Genomic DNA, 23146 nt, shown 5'->3' on the forward strand with positions numbered 1-23146 from the left:
AGAATCGGACACGACTGAGGCAACTTAGGAAGCATGTAAGTCTCCTTGATAATGCCTGAGCTGTTAACCACTAAGTCACTCAGCCAAGTTTCTCTACAAAAGTTTATTACTACACCGGCAATGAAATTCACCAGAGAGAGTGGAGAAGGGCACAGAGAACTGAATTGGAAAAGCAAAGATGAGAAAGGACCACGTGGACTATGAAAAGCCATGACTGAGCAGTTTTAAACCACTGGAGACTAACAGAATACACACTACCAGGTCTGTGGTAGGCAGCAAAGGAGTGCATGTGGATTCGTCTTTGGTCCCAACTTCTCCTTCATTTCATTCCTCCATTCAAAGAATATTTATTCAATACTCACTCTGGGCCAGACACTGCACAAAATGCTGAGGATACAATGTATCTGGGATTGGCCTGAAGACAATGATTTATTGTTAGTAGCTGCCATCAGTTTAGTGTTTTCTGAGACTTTTTCCCCCCCTTGCTTGTCAAACTGGCATATGCTGTGTAACATATGCTATGTTCTACCTTCCAGACTGCGTCATGCATTTTGCACAATTACCTCCTCACCCTCACAACAGCTCTGTAGTTGAAGGTATTATTACCTCCCCATTTTACAGATGAAGAAACTGACTCAAAGAGGCAAGTCATCTGTCAAAGGTCACCCTCTCATAGATGGAATAGCTGACACTGGAACCCAAATCTGGTCATTTAGAGGAAAAATGCCATCACATCGCGAATTGCTGAAGGTAGAGTGAGGTGTCTTAATCACTTTCATCTCTCTGTCTGCCTGGTACTGTACTTGATATATACGGCACTCAATGAATAATTGCCGAATGCTGAATGAAGTGTTGGTCATTAGTGCTCAGCACCTTTCCGCAGGCAAGAATGGGACTATTTTCAAAAGGAAATTCATCATTTAGGTTGAATATCTATTTTATACATACTGTGCTACAGTATCATTGCAAGGGACAAATAATTAAATTAGACCTGACCTCGGCCTTCAAAGAACTGTAAAGGTCATTTAAAATTTTTTTTTTTTTACTTTTTAGCTGCCTATCTTTAGGGATCTTAGTTACCCAATTAGAGACTCAACCAAGTGCCCCCTGCGTTGGCAGGGAGGAGTCTTAACCACTGGACCGCTCTGGAAGTCCCTATAAATATCTTCTTTCAATGGAAGGACACTGCAAGTCCCTGTTTGGATGAAAGAAAAATAAGATTTTAGGGGACTGTTTCTGATTCCTATTTTTTTCGGTTGATAAACAAGAGTCCCCTGAGTACTCAAGCTGGGCTCTAAAAATACTCTTACGCAAAATCCTACCTCTTTTGATTATCCCAAGGGTTGGGGGAGTGAGAACTCCTGTAACATATTCCTGTAACAATCTTAATGAGCATCTGCGGGGTGCTCACTACAGGAAACGAAATACCGGAAACACTGTTACAACGGCTGGGATGATTTAAATGAATAAACGCATAAGCTGGACCGAGAGTAATGCGATGTCAGGATTAGGTATAATCTCAGAAGCTACAGTCTCTTCACAGAGCTTGGCACATCACACACGTTCGTTAAATAGTCTTTCACTGAAGGTACAGCGACACTCAACCATTTGCCGCAATCGAAGAAAAACCACGTGGCCTTATTTACCTTTTCTGATCACGTGATCGTGTGCTTCCAGGCCTGCCAATTCCCTGGTCACACTCCAGGATGGAGGATTTCAGTAGCAAATGTGACTGGCTTTCTTATGGCCACGTGGCTCTCGGTTCCTCTTTTCTATTGGTGAACACTGGCCCAGCCCCAGCCTACCGCCGCTTACCCCGGGCCCCGGCCCCGCCCCTCTCGCGTGGGGGTAGAGCCAGCGCAGGCGCAGTGGTTGATGTCCGTGGAAGGTGGGGTTGAGTTCTACAGAATCCCGCAGCAAGAACAGAGTAGGCGAGTCAAATGTGAGAAAAGGATGAACTACACTCTGGGTCTCTCATTCTCTACACACATGCGCCTCCTTCTACATTCCCTCTGCTAGGAACACCTCCATTGCGTTTATCCTTGGTAGGCATCGAGGGGACCAGGAAAGTCAGTCAGGTCAGTTCAGTCGTGTCCGACTCTTTGCGACCCCATGGACTGCAGCACGCCAGGCTTCCCTTCCATCACCAACTCCCGTAGTTTACCCAAACTCATGTCCATTGAATCGGTGAAAGTGAAAGAAAGTGAAAGTGAAGTCGCTCAGTCGTATCCGACTCTTTGCGACCCCATAGACTGTAGCCTACCAGGCTCCTCTGTCCATGGGATTTTCCAGGCAGCAGTACTGGAGTGGATTGCCATTTCCTTCTCCAGGGGATCTTCCCAACCCAGGGCTCGAACCCGGGTCTCCCACATTGTAGACAGATGCTTTACCGTCTAAGCCACCAGGGAAGTCTATTGAATCGGTGATACCATCCAATCATCTCATCCTCTGCCGTCCCCTTCTCCCCCTGCCTTCAATCTTTCCCAGCATCAGGGTCTTTTCCAATGAGTCAGTTCTTTGCATCAGGTGGCCAAAGTGTTGGAGTTTCAGCTTCAGCATCAGTCGTTCCAATGAATATTCAGGATTGATTTCCTTTAGGATGGACTGGTTTGATCTCCTTGCAGTCCAAGGGAGTCTCTAGAGTCTTCCCCAACACCACGGTTTAAAAGCATCAATTCTTTGGCTCTCAGCTTTCTTTATAGTCCAACTCTCATATCCATACATGACTACTGGAAAAACCATAGCTTTGACTAAACGGACCTTTGTTGGCAGAGTAATGTCTCTGCTTTTTAATATGCTGTCTATGTTGGTCGTAGCTTTTCTTCCAAGGAGCAAGCACCTTTTAATTTCATGGCTGTAGTCACCATCTGCAGTGACTTTGGAGCCCCCTAAAATAAATTCTCTCACTGTTTCCATTGTTTCCCCATCTATTTGCCATGAAGTGATGGGACCGGATGCCATGATCTAAGTTGTCTGAATGTTGAGCTTTGAGCCAACTTTTTCACTCTCCTCTTTCACTTTCAAGAGGCTCTTTAGTTCTTCTTTGCTTTCTGCCATAAGGGTGGTGTCATCTGCATATTTGAGGTTATTGATGTTTCTTGCAGCAATCTTGATTCCAGCTTGTGCCCAGCATTTTGCATAATGTGCTCTGCATATAAATTAAATAAGCAGGGTGACAATATACAGCTCTGATGTATCCCTTTCCTGATTTGGAACCAGTCTGTTGTTCCATGTCCAGTTCTAACTATTGCTTCTTGACTTGCATACAGATTTCTCAGGAGGCAGATAAGGTGGTCTGGTACTCTCATCTCTAAGAATTTTCCACAGTCTGTTGTGATCCACACAGTCAAAAGCTTTGTTGTAGTCAATAAAGCAGAAGTAGCCACTGGACCACAGGGGAGTCCCTCTTAAGACAAAACAGGTACACAATAAGGAAAAGTGGCTCTGGGGGAGATCCGAGTGAGTCTACTCAAAGGAGCACTCAATAGAAGACAAAGGTTTTGGCAGATGGAATGGCTTCTCATCTCACCTTCCCACCCGCCTCCCATATCCTAGTGATAATGGCTGACATTTGCTCACTCTGCCAGGCACTGTGTTGTGAGCTATACATGCTTCATTAACTTGTTTAATCTTCATAGCCACCCAATGAAGTAGCTCCCATTATCCTCGTTTATAGAAACTGAAAATTAGATAAAAACAACTTGCCCAAGTTCACCTAACTACTAATTAGCAAGACAGGGTTTTGGAAATCCAAGTCTGCCTATATCCTAAGAGTTTCAGTGCATTGCTGTATTCCTTCTCTAATAAATTAGGAAGAAAGACTCTGCTTTCTTGGATGAGTTTAAATTTCTTTTTGTTCATGTGACATAAAAATTAAGGAATCAGGGTCATTCCTCGTTGCCCAGAGGCTAAAACTCTGTGCTCCCAATGCAGGAGACCTGGGTGCAATCCCTGATCAGGGAGCTAGATCCCACGTGCTGCAACTAAAAAGTCTACATGCCACAACTAAGACCTGGAGCAGACAAATATTAAAAAAAAATTTAAGGAAACAATCTGGACATCAGAGGACCATCTTGAATCTCAACAAGAATAATATGTCTGGAATTAACTCCAGTACTCTTGCCTGGAAAATCCCATTTCCGTCCACCAGGACGGAGGAGCCTGGTGGGCTGCAGTCCATGAGGTCGCTAAGAGTCCAACACGACTGAGCGACTTCACTCTCACTTTTCCCTTTCATGCATTGGAGAAGGACATGGCAACCCACTCCAGTGCTCTTGCCTGGAGAATCCCAGGGACGGGGGCGCCTGGTGGGCTGCCGTCTGTGGGGTCGCACAGAGTCGGACACGACTGACGCGACTCAGCAGCAGCAGCTATTATAGCTGGCAGCAACCTTTGCTCTTCCTTGGAGCAGGGTGAACAGGTCATTTTGGTTTTAGCACTGCAAGCCCTGCACCAGGAAACTCCTTCAGTACTGGGAAATCTGGGATGGCTGGTCACCCTACCTAGGAGTGTTGCATTTTCTATCCATCCTGCCTCTGATCCTCTCAGGAAACACTTGGCATCCAGTGAGGACTGACCCTGATGCATGCACAAGCATCCCTGGTGGGGTCAACTAAGCTGATACGTTGTAAAATACTTTGCACAATGCTTGGGATATAGCGTGTTCAACAACTGCTATTATTTAAGGGAGAGCCGAGAGGATACTCAGTTTTAACATTATGAAAGAAGGAGTATGTGTTAGTGGGAAGGAGATTTTGAGTATTCTGTGCTTGTTTGCCTTCATGACTTTTACTTATGAAAACGGTGAGGACTTCCCTGATGATACAGTGGATAAGAATCTGCCTTGCAATGCCGGGGACACAAGTCCAATCCATAGTCTGGGAATGACCCCACATGCCTTGGGGCAACTAAAGCCCATGGGGCCCAGGTACTGAGTCTGAGCTGAAAAGCTTGTGCTCTGTAGCAAGAGGAGCCACAGCAATGAGAAACCCGAACACCACAGAGAAGAGTAGCCTCCACTCACTGCAACTAGAGAATGCCTGTGTGTAGCAATGAAGACCCAGCACAGCCACAGTAAATAAATTAATTAAAAAGCAAACAATATAATAAAACTGTGATAGCAGAGCAGTTGTGAAAGCAACTAGGAAGGATATGAGTGAAAGTCACAGCCAAAGCTGGATGAATGCAGTTAGAACCATGTAACCAGGGCAGCGACAAGCTTACAGCACCCGCTACTAGAAGTCTGTTAGTCCAACTCAGGGCACTTAGAGCGGGTTGGGAACTGCCAAGCTAGAAGAAAGCAAAAGATGCAAAGTAAGAGACATGAGAAGCATCAGCTTCAGGAAATGCCAGGTTCCTCTTGAGGCAAATTTTTTTTGCAAAGAATTCATTTCCAGAGGAAATACAACCAAAACAAACATTCCTAAGGCCCTCAAGACTTGGTTTCATGAATCATGCCAGCATTAGGTGATAAAAGAGCCTGACCTCTCTCCCTGGCAGCCTAACCTGGTCTCCACTGCCCACATTGTTACCATTCTTGGCCAGGGGTGCTATTGACTTCCACTTCAGGCTAACTTCCTACTAACTGGGATCTTCAGAGAAGTAGGAATCACTGCTGTCTAAAAGAACAGGGAGGAAGATATACCTGAATTCTAGTCCTGGTTCTTTAAAAACTGTGGCCTTAGTTAAGTCTGGATCTTAGACAAAGTGAATCGGGGATGGACTAAATTTTCTCTCCTGTCATTTCATGGCTGACTCTGTGACATCTTTTGGTAAGGAATAAGGGTGGGCGAGATAACACATCTTTTGTGAGCCACTTGAGAACAAGGGGCTGTATCTTTGTAGCCTTAGTAGATAAATACACTGTTGGTCAGTAACCCTTTATGAGATTCATGGAGGGGAATGGCTTGGAATTCAAAAGACCCAGATTTGAATGCAATTATTGGTGGTACCGACTTTCGTAGCTGAGCAAATCTCGTTCAGAGCATCTTAGTATCTCTAGATGCAAAAAAGCTGGAGTGAGATTTACAACAACCTTACGCCTCTCCAGCATTAATGGACGGTTATGAGCAAACATATTGTGCAGGTGAAAAGAAAGCTATGTGTTTTCAATATCTTGGGTTATCCCAGTTAACTGAAATTTGCTTCCTAGGCAGATGCAGGATAAATGTATATTGCTTGCCCCAATTTCAGACAAAAGACTACCCAGAATAGGCTGTGAATCTTTCACCTGCTTCACTTTTTGATGAGATTGTGCAGAAAGCTTTAGCGTAGGACAATGATTCTCTCTGGCTAACACAGTAATCAAACAAGGCTTGCTGCTTCCCTCAGCAGAAACAAATCAATTTAAGAACCCACTTGGGAATTCACTATTTCCTCTCTACAGACCAGGTTCAAGGCCAGTCTCATTCCAGCAGCTGAAATCAAGCAGAAATCCTTAGAGAACTGGGTCATAAAGCTACATTCATTTTCAACTGATTAAAAAAATATAAAAGTACAACCCACATACCTAATGTGCTATTTTAAAAATGTTTCATTTATTCCTTGGTTAGTAAAAAATTAATTCATATTATTGCTCATCACTTTTTTGAAAAAAAAAAAAAAAATGTATATCAAAATGATTCACTTAAATATATTTAACCATTTAGAATTAGAAATTAAGTCATTTCCTTCCCCGGACCCCCTTACTTAGGATATTAGTGAGATCCCTAAGTTAGCACTCCGGAGGTCATTCTGGTTTACATATTTCCTGGGCTCTTTCTTCTGCCTAATGAGATTTTTAAAAAGCAGTTTTCCTATCAAAAGAAACTGTAAGTCCATCTTATGGGGTAAATCTCATCAGCCCGAAGATTTTAACTCCTGAGCTCTGAAACCTGCTGGGTTCAGAAATGGTCCTGCAGAGAGATGTTGCTTTGCCGCCCTCTGCAGGCTACAGTTGGTAAGCCTCGGTCAGATAGAGGAAGCCGGGATGGATCCTTAGGTATCTGAAAAGAAATGAAACAAGTTAATGCCAAAATAAGCCGACAGTGGGGAGGAGGAAACGGCTGTGTACTTGAGTCCCCCATTCAGAAAACCATAGAATTTAGGGCATGTCACCTCTGTAAGGTGAAAACAGGATGTAAAACACTGCACTGCTTGATTCTACTTTTGTAAGAAAAGATTTAGATTCAGTTACACCAGAATGTTAAATTTTGGTTATCTTGCTGATGAGATTATGGGTAATTTATATGAAAATCCTTTTTACTTATCTGTATCACCTGCACTTTCCATAATAAATATGTTTTATTCTAGTCATAAGACACTAGTTAAAAGTGATTGTGGGCTTCCCTGGTGGGTCAGATGGTAAAGAATCTGCCTGCAATGTGAGATGCCTGGGCTCGATCTCTGGGTTGGGAAGATCCCTTGGAGAAGGGAATGGCTGCCCACTCTAGTATTCTTTCCTGGAGAATTCCATGGACAGAGGAGCCTGATGGGCCACAGTCCATGGGACCACAAAGAGTTGGACACAACTGAATGACTAACACTTTCAAAAGTGATTGTGCCAAGGGGACTTCTTGGGGGCTAGCAGGGTTCTGTTCCTTGATCTTGATGCTCTACATCTTCATTAAAATAGTTTAAAAAAGTAGTTGTACAGGAACCCTCACACATAGCTGGTGGGGAAGCAGCCACTTGAGAAAACACTTTGATAGTTTCTTACTATCAAAGAACTAAAAACTAAACATATTCTTATCATATGATCCAGCGATCTCATTCCTTGGTATTTGCCCAAATGAGATGAAAACTTACGTCCACAGAAAACCTCCACTTTATTCATAATTGCCAAAGAGTTAGAAGCAACCAAGTTTCCTTCAGTAAATAAACAACAAATACCGTGTGAGTAAACAGGGGGAAGGAATGTATGGGAACCTCCTGTACTTTCTGCTCGATTCTGCCGTGAACCTCAAAAAATAAAATCTGTTTTTTAAAAAAGTGGATTTACTCCTCTGGGAATATATTAAAAACTATTGAATTGTATGCAGTAAATGAGTGAACTGTATGATATATGAATTATATCTCAAAGCTGGAAAAAACCTTTTTCTTTAAGTGGTTGTACTAATAGCTGAATATAGAGGTAAAGTACTAACACCTGCTACAATATGGGTGCCTCTTGAAAACGTTATACTAAGAGAAGACAGACACAAAAGGCTACCTACTGTATGAACTGTCCAGGACAGGCAAAAACAGAAGATTAGTTGTTGTCAGGACCAGGGAGGGTGGGAAATGGGGAATCACTGCTAATGGGTTTTCTTCCTGGGATGATGAGAATGTTCTAGAAGTAGTGGTGATTCATGTGTAAACTTTGTGAGTATACTAAGAACACATTAATTATATACTTTTAAAGTATACTTTTTAAAGGATGAACTTTATGGTATGGGAATCATATCTTAATAAAGCTGTTATTTTTGGTAATGGGGGGGAAAGGCAATGGCAGATTTTGGAACATTGTCTTAAATAGCTATGTGCCTAGAATTCAAAAATCATTGTCTTTCCAATATCGCTTAACATACATAAAAAAATTAAGAATGGTTTCATTTAAGAAACCATTTCACTTAAGTTTAAACCATTTCACTTAACCATCAAGAAACCATTTCACTTAAGTTTCAGTTAAGAATGGCCATACCAAGACTTCCTTGTTGGTTCAGTGGTTAAGAATCCGTCTACCAATGCAGGGAACAGGGGTTCAATCCCTGGTCCTGGAAGATTCCACGTGGTGAAGGGCAACTAAGCCCATGCCACAACTAGTGAACCCCTCTTGCCTAGAGGTAACAAGAGAACACAAGACAATGAGAAGCCCCTGCACCCCAATGAAGAGTAGCCCTCACTGGCCACAACCCAGAGAAAGCCCCTGCAACACAGCTAAAAATAAATAATAATTTAAAATGGCCATCCTTTTTTTTTGACCACGCCCTTCAGCATGTGGGATCTTAGTTCCCTGATCAGGTATGGAACCATGCCCCCTGCAGTGGAAGCATGGTATTGGACTTGAGTAGGAACTGGAATCTGGTATCTAAGGTTTTATACCCTTAGCAGCAGAATTAAAGTGAAAGCCCCAGTTTCCAGCTCCAGAACATCAGGCTGTGGTCAGCGTGGGTCTATTAAAGGCAGCAACTCTCCACAACGAGAATCCAGTTTCAGAGATGCCAGGTCATCGGACCGCGTGGGCCCAATGTTCAGTATCGCGATGGGCAGCTTCTTCTCTTGGGCAGTGAGGATGAACCTGTAACCTGAGTACACCTGTCAGGGCAGAAGAGGCAGGTGAGAGCTCTTTAGACGCAGAAAGAGCTAGATCAAATAGGGAGCCCCTCCAGGGCTCCCCAGGTGGCTCAGTGGTAAAGCCAGTTCAGGAGACATGGGTTTGATCCCCAGGAAGAGGAAATGGCAACCAATTCCAATATACTTGCCTGGGAAATGCCAGGCACAGAGGAGCCTGGCGGGCTACAGTCCATGGGGTCAGAAAGAATCAGACAAGACTTAGAGACTAAACCACCACCACTACCACCAGCACCAGGGCCTCCCAGCTTGCAGTCAGTTACCAGTAACAACAAGCCAGTTACCTGCAAGGATGATCCCACCACCAGGAGGGAGTCGGCTTCTTTCACCCTCTTGTGCACAAAATCAACCTTGTCAGGCTTCACCGTGTCCCCGAAGAAGACGACGTCTGGTTTCAGGGGGCCCCCACATCGAGAGCAGGACGGGACCTGGAAGCTCTGTACCTCCTCCTCGGTGAGAAAGACATCGCCGTCGGGAGCCAGGCCGTGGGCCTCGGCACTCCAGGTTGGGTTCAGGACTTGGAACTGCTCCTGCAGCACCCCACGAGGAGTCTGCTCCCCACAATCCAAGCAGAGGACCCTGAAACCACAGAAGGGCCGACTGACCTGGGGGAGGCACAAGCTGCCAGAGACCTTTCATCCCAGCCATCTCCAGCTCCTCCATCACGATGGCTTTCTCTCCCTGACACCCCCCATATCCCCTCATTTTATTAATACCTTGTCATGACCTCTTTAGCTATCACCTTCCTTCCAGTGCCTGCCAGCCTTCTAGAACAAAATGCATTTGTTTCTTCACCACCCACTCCCTGCTTAAATCTGCTGCAGCTCACTTTTATCCTTAACATGACTGCAAAGACTTTACCAGATAATTTCCTTAGTCCCGAAACCAGAGTTTTCCAACCAGCTCCATCATCTGCTCTAATCATTTGCTGTAATTATCGCTGCCCATGAAAACACTTTTCCAGGAGTTCCCTGGTGGCCTAGTGGTTAGGATTCCAGGCTTTCACTGCCAGGTCCCAGATTTGTTTTAAAACATTTAAGAAAATGGGACTTCCCTGGCAACCCAATGGTAAAGACCCCCCACTCCCAATGCAAGGGGCACAGGTTTGATCCCTGGTTGGGGAGTTAAGATCCTGCATGCCACACAGCGAGGCCAAAGGGGGAAAAAATAAATTTAAGAAGAGATGGAGAGAAAGGATAAAGTAGACTTGATAAAACTCTTTGAATCTGGGTGATGGTACATGGGAGTCCATTATATGACTCTACTTCTGTGGATTTTTAAAATTTTCATCACAGAAAAAAACTTAATGAACCCATAGCCATCCCCAGTTCATTCCCTGACACTAACTTAGTCTGAGTCCTTCTGGCTGACCTCCCTGAGCCACTCTTCCTAATCCTGTCCAGCCTTCCTCAAATGCTATTTTTATCATATTGCTTTCTTGTTCAGAAACCATCAACAGCCCCCTTTGGTCTCTCACAACAGACCCAAATCAGCACTGCAAGATTTTTAAATGCATCCAGGATTTGGGTCTAGCCTCCCAGACAAGCTGATTTCATACTAGTCTCCAAGGAGACCAGTCCACACTCTACAAAAGTTCCCTTCATATGGAAAGCCCTCTTTCCCTGCCTTTGTCAAGTCAAACCTGAGCTATTCTCCAGCCCCACCTCACCTATAAAAGCTTTCTTGATTACTCCTGTTTCTCTGAACCTGTAAAACATGTCTATCAAGGACCACATAAAATAAGTCATGTGTGGAGTTGTTTGTCATTAAACCTGGTATTTTCGGGTCTCCCCCAAAAAAAGATTACCAAATTCTTACATAGTATATTTTGGTATTATATATATATATATATATATATATATATATATATGAAATGCAGTATATGTATATAATGCAGACCACATTTTATATTTTGGTTTTGACCCCTCCACACCGGCAAGGAGCACACCGGTACACACCACATGTTGCAGGCACCCAATAAAGAGTTTACAAATGGTGGACTGATTTCAGTTCGCAGAGAACTGTTTCCCAGGCTTAAAGATAAGGAAATGGGCTCCAATTAGCTACAAGTTACGACCAGGGCTACGTATGTTCACTTCATCAGTCTTTATTGGGTCCTGGCTGTTCTGTGATCTATGTGTCTAGGCACTGGGGACCCAGCTGTTTGTAGCACATGCTGTTTGGTGGTCTGGTCACAGTTCCCTGGGAACACTCAGAGGCCACCTGCATACAGATCTCTTATAAGTGGCTTCCTGATTCTCTGGTCATAGAAGCTTTCCTGCAGAAGCAGAGTCAGTATTAGGGAGTTAATTCTCCGAGTCCCCCTCCACCAGTGAAGGACGGGAGATGATGGATAAACACCCCAGGTCCCTTGATTTTCAGTGAGATGATTCTGAAACTGTTGTACAGTCAGAGAGCCAGCTGCCCCAAGCAGTAACACATTCATTAGCATAACCTTTCCCTAGCTCTCCTATCTTCCCTGTTTCACGTCCCATTCCCTCACTGAATTTGCTAGGATCAACTCCAGAGTAAACAACTTCCTCCTGAATCATTTCCTCATGGTCTAGGGAAGACAGCAGTGACCAGCACGGCCAGGGTCCCTGCTCTGACGGAGCACACATTTCTACATTCACTGTTTTAGGTTTTCCCGTACCTGTGCATGCATCCGTGCAGTTCTGTTAGGCGCTGACTCCCCGCCTTGGTATGCAAGGCATCCACGTTTTGGGTCACCAACCAGTGCAGCTTTCCGAGTCTCTCCCAGTTGCTCAGAGCCCAGTGTGCAGGGTTAGGCTGGTGGGAGGAGAACTGAGGCCAGCCCACAAAGTTTCTAGCCCAGTACCGCTGGCGGACGGGAGCGCTCCGTACAAAATCCCCATGCTGGATAGGCCTCCGGTCTGTGCGGGCATAAAGTCCCACCTTTTCTGACCTGTAGTCTGGGATCCCTGACTCGGTAGAGATTCCTGCCCCGGTCATTACTAGGAGCCTCTTGGAAAGGGTGATGAAGCGTTGTAACTCTTTGACCTTCTCAGGGTCCAGAGGAGGACTTGGTGGCACAAATAACCCAGTGGATCTGAGTGAGCACTGCTGGCTGAAGTTTGCCCTCCAGTGGACTTTTGCTGTCCTTTTGAAAGTTAACCCAAAGCTCATCCTCATGCTAGAGAGAAAAAAAGCATCACAGGAGGAACTGTTTGTTTTTTTTTTAATTACTTGTTTTTTATCTATTAATTGTTTTTTTTCTTTTGCCACATGGTGCATCCCATAGGATCCAGGGACCTTCCCTGAGACCAGGGATCGAACCGGTGCCCCTGCACTGGAAGCTCAGAGTCTTAACTACTAGCCCACCAGGGAAGTTCAGAAACTGGGTTTTAAAAATCAAGATAACCAAGAGAAGGGGGGTGGGGCAAGATGGGAGAGGGGATTAAGAGGTACGAAATATTGATCTATAAAATAAATAAGCTATAAGGATATATGGTACAACACGAATATAGCCAATATTTTATAATAATTATACATGGAATATAATATGAATCACTATGTTGTACACCTGAAAAGTTCAACTAAATGTAAAAAAGTTTTTTTCTAAATATTTATTTGGCAGTATCAGGTCTTCGTTGCAGCATGTGGGATCATTCAGTTGTGGCATGTGGGATCTAGTTCCCTAGGAATCGAACCTGAGCTCCCTGCATTGGGAACATGGAGTTTTAGCCACTAGACCACCAGGGAAGTCCCTAAAAATTTTAATTTAATTAAAAAACACACAAAACAGATGAGTGAATAATCAATAGGTGGAGTATATAAATAGCACAAGATTAACCAAGAGCTGTTCATTGTTGAGGATCTGTGTTAGATCCAAGGATGGGGGTTCATTACATTACCTATCTCCACAATAACAAATAAAATTTTTAACAGTAATTTCTTAGAGGAATGTTTGAATGCCCTAGTGTGCCCTGGACAGTGGAAGTACAGAAATGCCAAAAGTCATGAAAATGCCAAGAGCCAAGTAAAATATACTCATATTTTATAAGCTCAAGAGATATGATCAGAAAAATCAGAAAGGACTTCCTTGGTGGTCCAGTAGTTAAGACTCTCTGTTTCCAATGTAGGGAAACTGCAACATTCTGAGCCCACATGCTCTGGAGCTCAAGGGTTGCAGGGCAAGGAAGACCCCATGTGACACAACTAAGACCCAACACAGCCAAATAAATAATTTTTTTTAATGAGAAGAAAGAAGAATGGAGAAGTTTGAAGAGAAGCTTAAATATGGAATATTTTGCCTTCATGGTAGACAAAATTCCAATATCTGGATGATATTAGCAATCATATAATATTTGGAGAAAACATATTTGAAACAACTAGACATAGTGAACAAGGGCAGGTAACTTAAAACGTAGACCTCCCTCATGTTGCCCTTGACCTAGACAAAAATGACAGCAAGAGCACGTGATTATCAACAGTACTGCAGTAAACAAGGGCTAAGCTTAGCCTAAACTTACATAGACAAACCTTAACTCTAGGCAAGAAACTAAAAGAAAAGCCTGGGTAACATCCTTATTTAGTGCCCTTCTCCAGGGGTTCTTCCTGATCCAGGGAAGCCCAAACCCAGGTGGCATTAGTGGTAAAGAACCCGCCTGCCCATGCAGCAGACCCAAGAGATGCAGGTTCGATCCCTGGGTTGGGAAGATGTCCTGGAAAAGGAAATGGCAACCCACTCCAGTATTCTTGGCTGGGAAATCCCATTGTCAGAGGAGCCTAGAGGGCTACAGTCCAGAGGGTCACAAAGAGTCGGACATGACTGAGCGACTAAACAACAACAACCTTGTTCACAAAATAAAACGTACAGTTTTATTTCATGATAGCTCAAGCCTATCTTGTCTTCCTGGTCTCCTAAGAGCCATAGCTCTCCTATGCTCTGACCATCAGATGGGAATTAATTATGACTGGCAAATCTGCCAAGGCTTACTGCATCCAAGGGAAACTGTACATTTCATGATAACCCAAGCCTATCTTGACTATTTCATGATAGCCCAAGCCTATCTTGTCTTCCTGGTCTCCTAAGAGCCATAGTTCTCCTATGCTCTGACCATCAGATGGGAATCAATTATGACTGGCAAATCTACCAAGGCTTTCTGCATCCAAGGGAAACTGTGTATTTTGGTTTTCTAAAAAAAAAAAAAAAAAGAAAAAGAAAATAAAGAGGAGGAGGCCTCTAAAAAATAAAATCTATTTTAAAAAGGAGGGAGGTAAAAATGATAAAGCAGAATTCTAACATAATATAAGAACTATTCTGTCTCTCCCAGTAACACCTGGCTGGTCAGAACTGAATTTCTTACAAACTTCAAAAAGTGAGTGGTTGGGACTTCCCTGGTGGTCTCTTGGTTAAAAATCTGCCTTCCAATGCAGGTGATGTGGGTTTGATCCCTGGTGCGGGAACTAAAGTAGTATTCCCAGGGTTTGATCCCTAGGTCAGGAAGATCCCCTAGGGAAAGAAATGGCAACCCACTCCAGTATTCTTGCCTGGGAAATCCCCTAGACAGAGGAGCCTGGTGGGCTACACTGCATGGGGTCACAAAAAGTTGGACATGACTGAGCGACTAACACTTTCAACACTTTCTGGGAACTGAGATTCTGCGTGCCGCAACAAAGACCCGACACAGACAAAAATAAAAAATATTTAAGTCCTTTAATAGCTCATTGTTAACCTATCTATGACTCCATCTAAAGACGTCTTTATCAGAGGAACACATTTATATTTTTAGTTAAAACCATCCCTTGGGAGACTGTGTGTCCCCAAAACCTACTCCCCACTTTATAAATTAAAATTATCTTATTTCTTCATAAACTAAAGAGGCATATTTGAGCTCCAGTTTAGTTGATGAAGCTGTTGCTCAGACTTTTCAGGATTTTATTAATGTAGTTAAGCACTCGCCTACCTTTTATTCTATTTCCCCCATATTCTATTAGTTTACCCTCAGTTGCAAGTACAGATGCTTGGACACAGTGAAGAGTCGTGAGACATGACAAGACAGTCTTCCTCAGCTTTTCTAGCTGTAAAAAAACAAGGCCTTGACATAGATTTTGATAAAATGTAGACATTCTCCAGTGACACTCACCCCATACGTAAACATTATTTTATGTTGGGCTTTCCAGATCTGGGATCAGGACCCTGACTTTCCAAAGTAACACGTGAACGGCTAGACAAATACAGGTTCCCGATTCCTGAGATCAAAGGGCTCGGGAAACCCTGTTGAAAACATGCTCAACTGGAACAACTGCTCTCTCCCAGGTCCCACCAAAGGCAAAGAAGAGAAATGGAATCCACAATTTCTAGAAACCTGCAGCCGGCACAGAACACACTTACCTTCCACAGCTTAAGGGACACTTTACGCCCAACAGGGACAGATCGGCTGTATTTGCATTTTGGGAAATGTAGTTCATGAAGCAGAAATGATGCAAGAAAAACTACAAATCCCACAGTCCTTTGGGCTTCACAGTTGTGGGACCCAGATTGTCCAGTAAGGCCCCCTGTTGGCCTTCTCTGGTCGGAGGTTTCAAACCCAGGTATGCGATGTGCAGCTGTCTCCTAAGCCACCGTGTTTTTGAGAGAGAAGCGGTTAGTTTAGATGCCAATGTCCTGAGTGCAAAATAGTACATCCAAGGACTTCCCCGATGGTCCAGTGGCTGAGACTCAGGGCTCCCAAAGCAGGGGGCCCTAGTCGATCCATGGTCAGGGAACTAGATCGATCACGCGTGCCTCTCTCATGCCACAGCAAAGAACCAGCTTAGCCAGATAAATAAATATTTTTTTAAATAGTACATCCTGTCAATTACAAATTGGCACTTGCAAATTTGTAATTGCAAAGAGCTGCAAAGAGCATTTGCCAGTGATTGAATAAAAACCAGGAGACTGAACCCTGTGCTGCTGCAGCTATTGACCTTCAACACCCCCTAAGGGTGGAGTGAGGCACTCTGTGCTCCAGGGAATCTGGTGGGACAGGTCTTTAGATAGTTAGATGTTTTCAGGAACTGATTTCATGATCCCAATTTTTGCCATCTCTTCCTATCTAGAAAATCACTAAATCCCTTCATGGTGACATCACTAACAGAACACCTTTTGTAAGCTCCCCTTTCACCAGAATCTTATATATTGACCTTCCGTCACTACCTCTCGGAGCAGTCTCTCAGAGCTACCTGAGGTGCTGTCCACCAGGCTGCGGTCCTCATTTTACCCCAAATAAAACTTAACTCGCAACTCTCACGTTGTGCATCTTTTTTAGTTGACAATCCAAATGGGAATTCACTCTCTCATTAGAAGCTTCAGCAATGGATCTAGGTTTGACTCAGCCTCAACTTCAGTGTTTACAATCCTTCCCACGCATCGAAACGGAATCAGGTTCCCACCATGCAGTGAGTTGTGAAGAAATTCATTCACAAATGTCTAGAAAACGGATTACAGTTGAAAGGAACAATTAAAGTGAAATATAATATACAGGGACTAATATGATTACACATATGGCTTCTCCAATTTTATTTCTCATCTTATGTTTTTATTAAATTAACCAACACAATGCCTGAGTCTTACTTCCAAAAATTCTGATTTAACTGGTCTGGGGAGACACGGGCACCAAGCCGTTTTACAAACTTCACAGTTGTTTCTAATATGCAGCCAGTGAGAACCACTGATCTGTAGCATTGCCTGGATAAGACATCAGTTTGTGCTTTAGAACACATCAAAACAGCTAGCATTGACCTTGAAGACCACTCTAAGGAACCACTTCCCCCATTTTAAAATGAAGTGAGGAAAATTCTCGGATGGTCCAGTGGTCACGACTCAGAGTTTTCACTGCTGATGGTGCATGTTCAATCCCTGGTCAGGGAACTAAGATCCCTCAAGCCACTGGACACCGCCAAACAAAACAAAACAACAACAACAACAAAAAAAAACTGAGGCCCAGAGAAGAAATATGAAAGCTGGAGTCAGAGTTTACTCTCATTGAATGCATAGAGGTAAATATTGGTAAAGTAAGTTCAGTAGTTTTGAAGCAGGAGGTAGATGCCCCCCACTCACCCACAAGGAAAGCGATTTGAGTTTATTTCCTGTAGACAGAAACTCCAAAATATCAATAGCAGTACAACCAAGAGAGGAGGCTGGCCCCTGCCCAGATGAAAATAAGAGACCACATATTTCTCATCCTTCAAGTCAAGGAAACCTTGACTTCCAGACCAGAAAACTCTTTGGAGGTCAAAAGAGGAATGATGCTAAATTTACCCATAAGCTTTTTTGGTGAAATCCATCCTGACAGAGATTCATGCGCACACATTGGAAGATAGTGAGAGGCACCGAATAGGGACTCAGAACCAGGCAAATTGAAATGACTGGCCAAAGGAAACCCAGAAAAAATGCCCCATATGAGTGATTCAAGCTACCATGAGGTTGCGACTCTGAGTCCGCCTGTGTGTCTATCTAGATGTACTGTACTCTTTTTCCTCCTAACAAACATTTTACTTGTCTCACTACTTTTCGTCTTTGGGGGAATTCTTTTTTTGCAAAGCCAGGGCCTTGTCACTCATCACTGGTCTAGTAGTTAGGATTCAGATCTCTCTCTGCAAGACCCGACCTCAATCTCAGGCTGGGAACCGAAACCCTGCTTCAAGCCACTGCAGGCCGAGGCTACCAGAGATCACTCTGGGAGCAGTACCTCCAGTCACACCTCAAATAGGTCCCTGGGCTGGGAGAATCACCTGACATGAATATTTTGTGCCTTAGTTAACCTGACCACGCTGGCTCAAAGTGAGTGAAAGTCGTTCAGTCATGTCTGACTCTGCCACCCCATGAATATATAGTCCATGGAATTCTTCAGGCCAGAATACTGGAGTGGGAAGCTGTTCCCTTCTCCAAGGGATCTTCCCAACCCAGAGATTGAACCCAGGTCTCCCGCACTGCAGGTAGATTCTTTACCAGCGGAGACACAGGGAAGCCACAGGGAACCCTGCCTGGGAAAAAAAAAAAAAAAGGATCAAAATGTAGACTGGAAACTAAGGCAAAAAATTATAATCCAGAATATTTTCTGCACAAATGAGTGTTTGATCAAAACGTATAGAAATGTCAAAACATGACATTACCCCCATCTCAGGCCAATATTATCATGGAAAACTTCATATCCACATTATTTCCCCAGTTCTCCAAGGGGAATAAGCATCATTAAGAGACTGGCCAGGAACACAAGATTATTGTGCCTTTAGGCCCCAAAGAATCTCATGTTCTGGGGAGAAGTTAGCTGAGTTTTCCAGCTTTCTTAGTGCTGGGAAGTCATCCGTGGAGGATGAAGTCATCCAAGACAGCTGGTGAAATACAATTTCCCTTGGTAGCTACTGACAGGCTGTAATGAGCCACCCAATCGAGACATTCTCAAGGGCTGAGAAGTTCCTTGGATGATGCTAGTCTTTTCATTTCTCACAAATCCACTGCACCAGGCATTAATGACAAAGTCCTCTAAGTTAATCACACTGTTAGTCTTTTCTTTTTCTCTCTGCTGTTTTTTCCTACCCTGGCTGTGGAAAAAAAAAAAAAAAGTTAACTAGACATCAGCATCAAACAGGCCTTTTTTAGAAAAAATTTTGGCTGCAGTGGGTCTTTGTTGCTGTGCGCTGGCTTTCTCTAGTTGCAGAGACTGGGGGCTACTCTGTAGTTGAGGTGCACAGGCTTCTGACTGCGGTCATTTCCCTTGTTGAGGAGCCAGGGATCTACAGCATGGGCTCAGTAGTGTCGCACGGGTTTAGTTACCCTGCAGCATGTGGGGTCTCCCCCAACCAGGGATGGAACATGTATCCCCTGCATTGGTGGGCACATTCGTAACCACTGGACCACCAGGAAAATCCCCAAACAGGCCCTTTTATGTCAGTTTTACATCTAGTTGATGACTACATAAACATTCAGTAAGCAATACATTGAACATTTCGTGTTTGAAGTTTTTCATAATGAAATGTTGGGGGAAATACAATTTTCTCAGAGACTACCGTTTTCATCTTCAGATCAGATCAGATCAGTCACTCAGTCGTGTCCGACTCTTTGCGACCCCATGAATCACAGCACGCCAGGCCTCCCTGTCCATCACCAACTCCCGGAGTTCACTCAGACTCACGTCCATCGAGTCAGTGATGCCATCCAGCCATCTCATCCTCTGTCGTCCCCTTCTCCTCTTGCCCCCAATCCCTCCCAGCATCAGAGTCTTTTCCAATGAGTCAACTCTTCGCATGAGGTGGCCAAAGTACTGGAGTTTCAGCTTTAGCATCATTCCTTTCAAAGAAATCCCAGGGCTGATCTCTTTCAGAATGGACTGGTTGGATCTCCTTGCAGTCCAAGGGACTCTCAAGAGTCTTCTCCAACACCACAGTTCAAAAGCATCAATTCTTCGGCACTCAGCCTTCTTCACAGTCCAACTCTCACATCCATACATGACCACAGGAAAAACCATAGCCTTGACTAGACGAACCTTTGTTGGCAAAGCAATGTCTCTGCTTTTGAATATGCTATCTAGGTTGGTCATAACTTTCCTTCCAAGGAGTAAGCGTCTTTTAATTTCATGGCTGCAGTCACCATCTGCAGTGATTTTGGAGTCCAGAAAAATAAAGTCTGACACTGTTTCCACTGTTTCCCCATCTATTTCCCATGAAGTGGTGGGACCGGATGCCATGATCTTCATTTTCTGAATGTTGAGCTTTAAGCCAACTTTTTCACTCTGCTCTTTCACTTTCATCAAGAGGCTTTTTAGTTCTTCTTCACTTTCTGCCATAAGGGTGGTGTCATTTGCATATCTGAGGTTATTGATATTTCTCCCGCAATCTTGATTCCAGCTTGTGTTTCTTCCAGCCCAGCATTTCTCATGATGTACTCTGCATATAAGTTAAATAAACAGGGTGACAATATACAGCCTTGATGAACTCCTTTTCCTATTTGGAACCAGTCTGTTGTTCCATGTCCAGTTCTAACTGTTGCTTCCTGACCTGCATACAAATTTCTCAAGAGGCAGATCAGGTGGTCTGGTATTCCCATCTCTTTCAGAATTTTCCACAGTTTATTGTGATCCACACAGTCAAAGGCTTTGGCATAGTCAATAAAGCAGAAATACATGTTTTTCTGGAACTCTCTTGCTTTTTCTATGATCCAGTGGATGTTGGCAATTTGATCTCTGGTTCCTCTGCCTTTTCTAAAACCAGTTGAACATCAGGAAGTTCATGGTTCACATATTGCTGAAGCCTGGCTTGGAGAATTTTGAGCATTACTTGATTAGCGTGTGAGATGAGTGCAATTGTGTGGTAGTTTGAGCATTCTTTGGCATTGCCTTTCTTTGGGATTGGAATGAAAACTGACCTTTTCCAGTCCTGTGGCCACTGCTGAGTTTTCCAAATTTGCTGGCATATTGAGTGTAGCACTTTCACAGCATCATCTTTCAGGATTTGGAATAGCTCAACTGGAATTTCATCACCTCCACTAGCTTTGTTCGTAGTGATGCTTTCTAAGGCCCACTTGACTTCACATTCCAGGATGTCTGGCTCTAGGTCAGTGATCACACCATCATGATTATCTGGGTTGTGAAGATCTTTTTTGTACAGTTCTTCTGTGTATTCTTGACATCTCTTCTTAATATCTTCTGCTTCTGTTAGGTCCATACAATTTCTGTCCTTTATTGAGCTCATCTTTGCATGAAATGTTTCTTTGGTATCTCTGATTTTCTTGAAGAGATCCCTAGTCTTTCCCATTCTGTTGTTTTCCTCTATTTTTTTGCATTGATCGCTGAGGAAGGCTTTCTTATCTCTTCTTGCTATTCTTTGGAACTCTGCATTCAGATGTTTATATCTTTCCTTTTCTCCTTTGCTTTTCGCTTCTCTTCTTTTCACAGCTATTTGTAAGGCCTCCCCAGACAGCCATTTTGCTTTTTTGCTTTTCTCTTCTATGGGAATGGTCTTGATCCCTGTCTCCTGTACAATGTCACGAACCTCATTCCATAGTTCATCAGGCACTCTATCTATCATATTTCTCACTTCCACTGTATAATCATAAGGGATTTGATTTAGGTCATACCTGAACGGTCTAGTGGTCTTCCCTACTTTCTTCAATTTAAGTCTGAATTTGGCAAGTAGCAAAAACCAAAAATCTTTTGGAAAATATAGTCCAGAGCTGAAACAAGTCCAATGAAGGTTTCTGGTAGCCTTCTACTTGCCAACACAATGAGAGTGACTGTTACTTCAAACTCACAAACGCTGGGCATTTCTGTGGAAATAACCTCTCTCTGCCGAATTAATATGTCCTGCCCAGAGAAAACTTTTTCAGGATAAATATTAAATTACCATATGATTCAGAAATTCCACTTCTAGATATATACACAAAAGAATTGAAATAAGAACTTAAACTGATACTTGAATGCCAATGTTCATAGAGACACTACTCACAATAGAAGGAAGAAACCTCTTGTCAAAGAATAAATGGATAACAAAATTCCGTACAGTAGAATATCAGCCATAGAAAGGAATGAAATTCTGAAATACACTACAACATGGATGAACCTTGAAAACATGCTCTGAGATAAGGTAGATACAAAAGGTCAAATAGATGTGTGATTCCCTTATATGAAGTACTTATGGTGGTCTTGTCGCTAAGTTGTGTCCTACTCATGCGACCCCATGGACTGCAGCCTACCAGGCTCCTCTGTCCATGAGATTCTTGAGTTACTAAATTCATAGAAAGTGGAATAGGGGTTGTCAGGGGTTGTGGGGAGAGGAATGGGGAGTTAGTGTTTAATGGGAACAGTTTGGGATGATGAAAAAGTTCTGGAGGTGTGCAGTGGTGACGGTTGCTACCGAACTGTACACTTAAAAATGGTTCAAATGGCAAATTTTATGTTATGCACACTTTGCTACAATTAAAAACAACAATAATAATGATAACCAACACTTATTCAGAGGATAGTCACACCGTGAATCAGAAACCAAGTGAACAGCACTCAACACAGAGCACATTTCTTTTCCTCCCCAATTCGTAGTCGTGAGTTGTTAATTAGCATGTTCCCTCCCACAATGCTTTGCTTCATTGTCCACTAAAAACTAAGCGAAATCAAGCAACTGAATCAGCTTATATCTTTTCGAGAGCTCTTCATATCGTTGTCTAATTTTTATTCATTTAATATTTAAGGGTTTTGCCATGAGACACCAATTGACCTTTCTGTAATAGGAACCTTGCTTATTGGGAACGATGAGAAGGGGCGTTACTCGCTAGCTTTGCGCAGTGGCAGTATCGTAGCCAATGAGGTTTATCCGAGGCGCGATTATTGCTAATTGAAAACTTTTCCCAATACCCCGCCGTGACGACTTGAAATATAGTCGGCATTGGCAATTTTTGACAGTCTCTACGGAGACTGAATAATTTCGGTTTTAAAAAAAGTACTCTTTTATCCGCTAGAAGTTAAATGCTTGTTAAGTGTCTAGAGGAGAAAATAGATTCATGTTTTCATTTATTAAATGCTTTGTGAGAGTATGGGTTTATTTTAGTTGTTTACTTGTTGGGTTTTGTGTTTTAAGTTAAGCTTTCATGAAGATTACTTGACCAAACGAGATTAGGCAAATCCAGTTTTTTATTCGTACTGTTTAACTTTTTATCTTTGTAATACTAACAGTTGAAATTTTTAATTCGGGTTTTTAAAAATGTTTTTTTCTGATCCCCACACTCTCACCTCCAATTCCTGGTTCTTCGGTTTGTCCTCGCTTTTCCGGTTCTTCTGATGCTGTTTCCTCCTTAGAGTACAAGCCAACCGGATTCGTCTCTGTGACGTCACGCTAGTTTGCA

At 43.2% G+C, this 23146-nt stretch overlaps 1 protein-coding gene and 1 non-coding gene across 8 annotated transcripts; one reads left to right on the forward strand and one right to left on the reverse strand.

The window, feature by feature from the left end:
- Positions 1–6517: 6517 nt before the first annotated feature.
- SIRT4 (sirtuin 4) lies at positions 6518–23052 on the reverse strand. Of its 7 annotated transcripts, XM_044930064.2 has the most exons (6): positions 15668–15739; positions 15240–15354; positions 11963–12463; positions 9594–9888; positions 9061–9273; positions 6518–6983 (listed from the first exon to the last, which is right to left on the reverse strand). In XM_044930064.2, exons 3-5 carry the CDS (start codon positions 12460–12462, stop codon positions 9121–9123), a joined length of 948 nt encoding a protein of 315 aa, XP_044785999.2. In that variant the 5' UTR covers position 12463; positions 15240–15354; positions 15668–15739; the 3' UTR covers positions 6518–6983; positions 9061–9120. The 7 variants fall into 7 exon arrangements, with proteins under 7 accessions (XP_044785999.2, XP_045018994.1, XP_044785998.2 ...); XM_045163059.1 differs by lacking the exons at positions 15240–15354; positions 15668–15739 and adding an exon at positions 23034–23052; XM_044930063.2 differs by lacking the exon at positions 15240–15354 and having other exon boundaries at positions 15668–16155.
- On the forward strand, positions 22578–22718 carry LOC112580029. The gene has a single exon (XR_003104389.1). It is a non-coding gene; the product is annotated as a U4 spliceosomal RNA (small nuclear RNA).
- Positions 23053–23146: the final 94 nt, after the last annotated feature.

Source organism: Bubalus bubalis, chromosome 17 (genome assembly GCF_019923935.1).
Source record: "Bubalus bubalis isolate 160015118507 breed Murrah chromosome 17, NDDB_SH_1, whole genome shotgun sequence".
Classification (NCBI taxonomy): Eukaryota; Metazoa; Chordata; class Mammalia; order Artiodactyla; family Bovidae; genus Bubalus; species Bubalus bubalis.